The 9,414-nt window shown below is 33.7% G+C and overlaps 1 protein-coding gene across 1 annotated transcript; it reads right to left on the minus strand.

Annotated features, from left to right (window-relative positions):
- Positions 1-1,896: 1,896 nt before the first annotated feature.
- Positions 1,897-7,893, minus strand: LOC130436759 (uncharacterized). The gene is made up of 12 exons (XM_056767702.1): positions 7,768-7,893; positions 6,445-6,673; positions 6,055-6,220; positions 5,405-5,487; positions 5,148-5,321; positions 4,595-4,699; positions 4,439-4,513; positions 4,105-4,176; positions 3,677-3,742; positions 3,193-3,270; positions 2,055-2,621; positions 1,897-1,944 (listed from the first exon to the last, which is right to left on the minus strand). Exons 1-12 carry the CDS (start codon positions 7,830-7,832, stop codon positions 1,897-1,899), a joined length of 1,728 nt encoding a protein of 575 aa, XP_056623680.1. The 5' UTR covers positions 7,833-7,893.
- Positions 7,894-9,414: the final 1,521 nt, after the last annotated feature.

Below are 9,414 nucleotides of genomic sequence, written 5' to 3' on the forward strand. Positions count from 1 at the left end.
TCCTGTAGGGGGCGTCCCACACTATATACACACCATATATGGCCTCATTTTACTGTAGCATTTGGGAGAAATGCTCATTTCTCAACTTTAAATCCCTATAGAAACTTCATTTCTTATAAGTTTAAAAAAAGGATGGTCCATTCCTGTAGGGGGAGTCCCACACTATATACACACCATATATGGCCTCATTTTACTGTAGCATTTGGGAGAAATTGTCATTTTTCAACTTTAAATCCCTATAGAAACTTAATTTCTTATAAGTTTAAAAAAAGGATGGTCCATTCCTGTAGGGGGAGTCCCACACTATATACACACCATATATGGCCTCATTTTACTGTAGCATTTGGGAGAAATGCTCATTTTTCAACTTTAAATGCCTATAGAAACTTAATTTCTTATAAGTTTAAAAAAAGGATGGTCCATTCCTGTAGGGGGAGTCCCACACTATATACACACCATATATGGCCTCATTTTACTGTAGCATTTGGGAGAAATGCTCATTTCTCAACTTTAAATCCCTATAGAAACTTCATTTCTAATAAGTTTCAAAATAGGATAGTCTCTTCCTGTAGGGGGAGTCCCACACTATATACACACCATATATGGCCTCATTTTACTGTAGCATTTGGGAGAAATGCTCATTTCTCAACTTTAAATCCCTATAGAAACTTCATTTCTTATAAGTTTAAAAAAAGGATGGTCCATTCCTGTAGGGGAAGTCCCACACTATATACACACCATATATGGCCTCATTTTACTGTAGCATTTGGGAGAAATGCTCATTTTTCAACTTTAATCCCTATAGAAACTTCATTTCTTATAAGTTTCACCACAGGATGGTCTCTTCCTGTAGGGGGCGTCCCACACTATATACACACCATATATGGCCTCATTTTACTGTAGCATTTGGGAGAAATGCTAATTTCTCAACTTTAAATCCCTATAGAAACTTCATTTGTAATAAGTTTCAAAAAAGGGTGGTCTCTTCCTGTAGGGGGCATTCCACACACCCTAATAATCATGATGTCATTGAAGAATCGTTTTGTCTATATCGTTCCACGAAGAACCTTTAACATCTGAATTACCTTTTTGTTTCATGGTTTGTGTTGTAAGGAGGAGAAATTAAAAAATATATATATTGAAAGGGGTTTAAATCTTTTTTTAATTAATGTTAACGTCATACTTAATGTTAATGTAAGTGCTATACTATACTACATGTATAATTTATTACAATTGTTTTTACTTTAAAGGGTATTTACTTATAATTTCACCAATTTCGTCATTAAAATGTTATAATTGTTTGTGTTGTTAGAACATTTAGACATCAAACATACACAAATCATACAAAAGCAAAGCAGATTTGAATGTTACTTTTATAAAAATATGTATTTAGGTCCACTCAAAAAAATTTTTTCACACAAACAGTAAAAAACATCTCAAAGCACTTCTAATGATTGGCCTATAGTAAAATAGAATTATTATAAGAATCAAATTATGTTTTAAATATATAAATAAACAAAAGAGAAACAAACATTGACAAATATCTGTGAAATTTTGATAAATACAATAAACACAAATGAATAAATGTACAAAAAATGTACAAAATGTATTGACATAAGACTTTCAAGCGCTAATAAAAATGTAATTACAGAAAAGGGAACATAATAGAACGATAAACAAAGAAGTCTGCTTTATTCCTGATTCAGACGTGTTCTGCGCCACTAAATTATAGGTCAAGGTTGTACAAAATTAATATCAAACCCTTATAAGACAAAATCTGCAAAAGCCTATCCCTGTTGATTAAATACTTAGGCTTTAAAGCAATTTTGACAATTCCAGTCATCTTTACCAAAAATGGCACCTGCAGGAATTTTGAGACAGGTTGGATGATACCACCTATGGCACTTTGAACACTGCACCATTACTTCTTTGTGGTGTGCAGTCCTGCACACACAGTATACATTGACAGAAGTATGCCTTATATTAGCTTTGGGCAATGTTGGCTCAGTGTTGAATTTAATTCGTTCTGTTTGCAAGGAATGCATGAGCTCTGCCCTCATCCGTCCCTCACGGAACTGACAGTTCTCAGGTCTCATGTTGCAGCATAGCACATAAGCAAACCCAATTGCAAATGGGCCACAATTGCTGCTATTCGATTGCTGCTGTACAGGTGGACATTTAATGATAAATTGGTCTTCCTTTGGCCTCAACAACCACGACAAGACCTGTTTTGTACTACTGTTCAACACTGTAGAGAGGCTATCGTATATGAATACCTCATTATTGCCAGCAAACAGGTTACTTGCTGTCACCCAGTGACTTCCACCAATGTGTAAAATTTGAACAAACGGTCTGGTTGGCGTTCCCACAACTCCTCCTGTTTCTAAGGCACTAAATAACAGGGTTGACTGGAAACCGTCAATTTCTGTGTAGTCCCTGGCCATAAGGTAAGATGCTAAATCAACCTCATCACTTGTGAGCCAATGCTGAGGGTGAAGGATGGAACTCAGTGCACTTCCTTTTGGGGCTTGTTGTGGTCTACAAAGCCTAAATGTAGGCAATTTCTCGGTTGGGTTCTTGTCCTGCCAGCATGGCCCAAGGTTCTTTACTTTTTCTTGCTTCTGTTAAGGCCAAAACAAAGTTTTTTATTATATAAATTTTATGATAAAAAAGTACAATATTACTGTTTTTCTCAATAGCTAAAACACTAAAACCCATTGGCTGAACAAAGTTCTCAGTTGCCTGAACTCATTTTACTAACTGTGCAGTCTGTTGTCAATACCTTAAACCATTTCACATAGGAAAACACATTTTGCAGAACTCACTTAGACTTTATAGCAAAACTCAAAAAAATTTCTTATTCTCAAAACACATTTTCCTTCATCCAAAATCAATGACGGAAAAATAAAAAATAAAATTTGAGATTAAAAAATGTATTTCTCCCTGAGAACTACATGTTTTGACTAATGTGTTTTCTATTTTATGGTTTATTGTTTTTTGACTGCTTGATAAGGTATATAATTTTGATCAGTTTGTTTATGATTTCAGAGCAGTGCTTGATTGGAAAATGGAGCAAGCTTTCAGGAATTGTGTTTTAACAAAAAAACGTTTACTGTAGTATTACTGAAATAATGGTCAATATTTACTTTAAACAAATATGAAAAAATTAATCACCAGAAATAAAAATCAAACCTTTTTTGCTTTAGTGTCAGCAGACTGGATCTGTTTTTCGTTTTTTTTATGTGATGTGTCATCTGCATCCATTACAGTCTGAAAAAGTAAAACACACACACATGTTAGGGATCTGTGCATTGTGGGGATTTCCCATAGATGGAATGATTTTTATACTGTAAAAACTGTAAATTCTATAGCCTAACCCTACCCCTAAACCTAAAGATCGTAGAAAAATTTCTGCAATTTTACATTTTCAAATAAACATCATTAAGTTTGTATAATAACCGTTTTGAATCGCGGGGACATCTGTCCCCACCATGTAAGTGTGTGTGACTTTTGCTATCATGGTGGGGACATTTGGACCCCACAATGTATAAAAACACACACACAGATATAGAGAGAGATAGAGAGAGAGAGAGAGAGAGAGAGAGATTTATACTTTTGTAAAATGTTATCAGTGATGCTTCATTTGAAGTTTTTCTCAAAGGATTAAAATACTAACCATGACGTCTCTGCCTTTTGCTGGGGTTGTTTTTATTGGTTCGGTAGGTGATGCTATCCCACTGACCTGCATTGAAAAACATTGTGAATTTGGGTCTGATTTTAAACCGGTTGTTAGCTGTGTGACATATTCTGCTACAGTTTAAAAACCTCTAAACAACAAAATGTTTAAATGGAAGACATTCATTTTATAATAAGTATAACAGTCCTTTTATTAATTTATCACAAAAGAACACATAGCATGTTAAATAGCATAACATAGATAATGTGTAATTTACACATCCTGTTAGAAAGTGTACATATACACACATAGCATTTTTGGACTGTAGTGCTTCTTCATTTAAAACACTTGATGTATTTAGACCAAATTACAATAAACTACATACTGTCAGGTACGCATTACGAAATAGTAGTATAAATATTTTTCACCTTTGTGTCATCAAACAGATTTTCTGGTTGTGCCTTTTCTTCGGTCAATGAGTCATATCCTTCCACAGCAGTCTAAACGCCATACATACAAGATAAGCAAATCTTCAACACTGTATAGTTATGTAAATTTTTCATAATTAATATGTTTTATTATGGATTAACTAATTAATATATAAATATTTGTTAAAAAAGTATATTGCAAAGAATGCTGGCAGTAACCTTACAACTGAAATAAAGAAAAAATCAATAAATCAATTTAAAGCATACAAAGCAAGTCTCAGTGATTAAAGGGATTTAAACAACCAATAGGTTTTGGGTGCTCTAATCTACTTACAGTGTTTTGTCTGCAAATATTTGTTTTTTTGTTTGCTGCCTTTGGTTTACTTGTCTTGGATGGCACACTGGGCTGCTTTAAAAATTAAAACAATACATAATATTTGAAATAATAATTATTATTATATGGTATGGAGGGACTGTATAAAATACTTACCTGTTGGGCTTTCTTGAAGGGAAAAACCTTTAGCAATGGTGTTACATAAATGCCTTTCTTGGACTGCCTTCTTTGTTTCCAGCGCTCAACATCTACCCTGTGAGTCTACATTGACAAATATGATGTGTAAAGTACTTAAGTATTTTCATTAAAGTACATTTATGAAGTATATTTATCAGAGCTTTTTGTACTTTAGTTTACTAGGCTTACCCACAATTTTTAACCCCTCTCATTTGATAAAATACATGTTTTTTAAATTTTACAACTCAAGGATTTGTTTTAGATCTATAAGCTTACTTCCTCAAAGAAGAACAATTTAAGAGTACAATTAAAGTAATTTTCCAATGAATGGCACTCATATAACGTATATAAATTACTTAAAATAATTAATAACACTAGAAATTAAATATTTGCTCATGGTCTTCAGTCATATTACAGCATTACAACAAGATATTCAAAGAAATGGTCCTTACATTATAAATGAAGATTTTATAAGAAAACATTAATACACAAATTACTATGCAACACTGATTAGATACATTAATATTCTAACCTTTTTCTTGTGATTAGAGTCTGAAAACTCTTTTAACAGGGCATAATGGGTTGCTTGATAAACATGAACAAAATCGTCCAGTCTTGTGAGGCGACGTCTCTGTAAGCGCACATGCTTTAGGTCCCATTGGCTTTTCTCCATTATCCCTTGTGTTTTATTGTCATTGGTGTAATTCTTAAAAAAAAAGTTTTTTTAAAACCTACACAATCAATAAGGCATTACAAAATATTATATGTCACCAACACTTAACAACAGACCTGTGTGTCCAAGTGACTGCATCGCTCAAACTTCTTTGAAAGATTTTCATAGGCACAACCTTTTCCATGACGACCTAAATCTCCTAAAATAAAATAGGACAAAATTAAACATTGATGCATGTAGAACTTGGCAAAAAAGGTTGCCCATTAAAATATACAAAAAGGAAACAATAATATAACAATATGAGAAGTCCCTTTGTTAACCATAAAAACATAATTATTTTAATTGCCATCTACCTATTTATGAATAATATGGTGCAGTATTGATGTGACAATTATGTCACTGCTAAATTATCTTACTATGGACAATTCAATCCATTTACCACAACACAGAATATCACTTTCAACAGTGCAATATATACATTTACAAAATATTACTACATTTCACAGTTGATAGCAGTATTCACACACCATTTTGTTTTGGGCAAAGTATATATAAATTATGTATTATGCTTTCCTTGATAATGTGGTATAAGAAAAGAAAATCATTTTAAGTGTATCAGTTAAATAAACAATTGGACATAATACACATTCTAAAGGCTTTGTAGTGTTTTTGATGGATCAGTGTACAGCCTTGTATTAGTGTTTCTTGTGTCATTGTAAATTTGTCTTACTACAAAAAAGTATGAAAATAATTAAAGTATACTTACCAAGCATAAGTGCTGACCATAGAGGAGCATGAGGCAGGAAGTACTTGACCAGATTGGGCATGAATGTAGTAGAATGGTATTCATTTGCCCCCCCCTCATCATGTACAGGTGCCTCTGCAATGATGTTTTCGAAGTGCCGCTGAAAAGGTGTTTCTCCCATGTCGAGCTGATATATGATCACCACGAAATGTTAAGTATTTATTTAAGTATGAAACAATAAAAAAACTTTAAAAGACGAACATTCACAGCTTTATAAAGTGTAAATATTTTCGAGATATGTAATATAAAAGTTTAAAATATTTATATTAAGATTTAAAATTACATTTTTCTGTCTGACAAAAACACATTTAATAGACAAACATAAATTTACCAATATGTTAAAAGACCAACCTCCTCTGTACTCAAGTGCTCCTCTGCTTGTTCTGTCATATTTTCAGAAATGCCAATTTTTTGCATCTTGTGCTGAAGGTTGAGAAAATGCTTTTCCACATTTTCTCCACTCTTGGGGCTTGAAAATACAACTGCCATGCTAATAAGGATGTCTTCCATCTCTTTCAATGTAGATGCAGATGTCAAGAGGCCAAAAACATGCATAGACAGCCTGTAGTTTTTTGGGGAACTGAAAAAAAAAATACATTGCTACATGAGCTTTAAAGTACACTATTGTTTATCACCAATTAAAAGTACATTTTTATGAAAAATATTAAATGTGTACCTCTTGAATTTTGCTGGAGTGGTACCCTCAGGTTATTTTTTGTACCTTACAATACACATGAAATGTTGTACCTTTTGGATATATTATTGTACTATAAAAACCTACAGTATCATTAACCATGAAATGGGGTTACAAAACAAATACAATGTCAAGGCGATATCATAAATATTGAAGTGGGGGCTAATTTTGGCAAATATATATGAATTTGTCAATCTCAGTCATACATTTAAGTGCGGTTTGCTTTTGAGCCAGTGACATTGATTTAGGGGCATGTTTAGGGGTGGGCCTTAAGTATTGCTTAGTTATATGCTTTAATATGACTTGCAATTTATGAATTCATACGAATAAGACACCTGGTAAAATACTTAGGAATTCCTGTAAGATCAGGCACAGACAGATAACGTATCCAAAAAGGTACAACATTTCATTATAGTTTGGTGTAGGCCTACGTATAAATACAAATTTATGCATTTGGCAAATTATTTTTATCCATATTGACTTATGTTGCATTATATTATACATTTGTTTATGGACATTTGCAATCCCTGGGATCAAAACCATGTCTTTGGAGTTGCTAGAGCCATGCTCTAATCACTGAGCCATTAGAAAGCTATGTACAAAAAAGAACATTAGGGTAACTTACCAGAAACGGCAAAGATACAATTGTAATATTTTTTTTTCTTACTGTTTTTTTTTAATGTTGTAACCATTACTTAAAGTATGATTTTGAAATTTAGACTGAACTTTTAATTTTCGCTTTGTGCTATCAACTACATTATTTCGGTTCCTTAAAGAATATTTGTTATTTAAAAAAATATTTAAGTTAAATATCAATTGCATTATATTAAACAAAAGAAAGCTGATGGACTGTACCGGTGTGTAATGACGTTTATAAAGGGACATGAAAACCCAGCAGGGAAGCAGTTTGTAATATGATTGTTATATCAACACAATTAAACCAGAATACCTTTTGCAGCAGTTGCATTTAGCATACTTACTGTTTCTTACAGAAGATTTTAGCATTCTTCATTATATGGCTCAAACAACGGTGAAGAATTGGCATCCTCGTTGGGTCATCCCTCAATTTTCCAGTGACTACTGCAAAGTAAGTTTGGAGCAGCTGGGCCAAAGATACTTTAAAGAAACTGTAGGAAACAGCCTGAAGTAAAACAAGTGACCCATCACACATGATCATTACAGGTCTGTTCTGTGATCTCTTTCCAAACAATCGATAGTAATCTGTTTTGAAGGATTCCAAAAAGAATGTCACAGATGAGGTTGTGTGGTCACATGTAACATAAGTAGCCACAGGAACCGGAGAGGCACCCTTATTAGGATGTCTTACTACAAGCTCATACACATAAAATGGGGGTGATTTTTCACTAGGCTTTTGTATGATGCTTCCTGTGGCATCGATGTAAACAACATCTGTTTTACATCGCTGGTGGAACAGTCGGATGGAACTGTGTGACCATAGCATCACTCCTCGGGGATGTAACAGCACCTTCTGGAGAACTCTGTCTACATCTGTTTTCTCTTCCACCATCTTCTGGAGACTTAGTATTTCATTTTCATGCCGTCGAGTTTTTTTCCTGCTGTTCCATGCTATGTTTTTAAGCACCGCGGGTGTTGGAGCATTATCCCTACATCCAGAATCAAATATTGTGCTATCCATTTTTCCAAGATTTTGTAAATGTAGGGCCCTTGGTAGAATGGTTTCTAATTGTTTTGCATATTGTTCTTTTTCATCAGCTCGCACAGGCCGACTTTTTAGTTCATCCAGGCTATGGCACACTTCATCTCCATGAAGAATGATTGAGGCTTTTAAGGTACTTTCATCCGCAATTGTGACCTCTACGCTGATAGGACAGTCTTTAAATCTGCAATACCCTAGACAGTGGAAAAGAGGTCCTTTTCGTGTGGACCCCTTGAACTTAACATGGTGTCGTTTAAAGGCAATGCTACAGTAGGGATGAACTGACTGTATGCCTTTGGCAAACACATTTGTCCATTGCAGATCTTTAAATTGGTACAGAATCTGACTTTTTCTGAGGTCTCTCCATGTTTGACTGTTCAAGAAAAAAAAACATGGCTGTCTTGGCAGTTTGTATCTAAAAAAAAGGTCAGCATCCAGATTACTGTCTCCTGTTGTGTCACTGTGCGTCCCAGTTTCCTATGGAAACAAGTAACCAAATAGGATAACTTCTTTCTTAATATTCACAGTATGAAAGCACAATGCTAAAAAATGATGGAGCAAAGCAACCTTATAATAATTTTAATATCTCTTAGCAAAGTGATAAATTTGACACATTTAATGAGATATTACATTACTTTAAAGGAGAAATAAACAAAATATCGTCATCATTAGGGAAATCATTTTGAAATGCCTACGCAGGGCTCTTATGACAGCATAATAGACCAAACAAATAGCAGGTGATGGTTAGTTCCAAAGTATTAATTGCAAAAAACTATTTCAAAAAATTATTTCAAAAATACAAAACACTAAATGCTTTCTAAACAGCATGTTATGCAAAATGCCAAGGCTTACCTTTGGAGCTGGTGAAATTTCCTCAATTATTTCATTACTACTGTCTTGTTGCTGAGCTGGTGAAGTTCTAAAAACTTCCTAGAATATGAAAACAAGG

This window comes from Triplophysa dalaica, chromosome 15 (genome assembly GCF_015846415.1).
Source record: "Triplophysa dalaica isolate WHDGS20190420 chromosome 15, ASM1584641v1, whole genome shotgun sequence".
Classification (NCBI taxonomy): domain Eukaryota; kingdom Metazoa; phylum Chordata; class Actinopteri; order Cypriniformes; family Nemacheilidae; genus Triplophysa; species Triplophysa dalaica.

What these genes read in the sequence shown, in the direction of transcription:
- LOC130436759 (XM_056767702.1), bottom strand. Translation starts at nt 7,832, where the DNA reads ATGCCAATTCTTCACCGTTGTTTGAGCCATATAATGAAGAATGCTAAA. An exon ending in ACTCTAATCACAAGAAAAAG is followed by an intron (nt 4,700 to 5,147) that starts GTTAGAATATTA and finishes TTGTCAATGTAG; the next exon opens with ACTCACAGGGTAGATGTTGA. An exon ending in CCTTCAAGAAAGCCCAACAG is followed by an intron (nt 4,514 to 4,594) that starts GTAAGTATTTTA and finishes TAATTTTTAAAG; the next exon opens with CAGCCCAGTGTGCCATCCAA.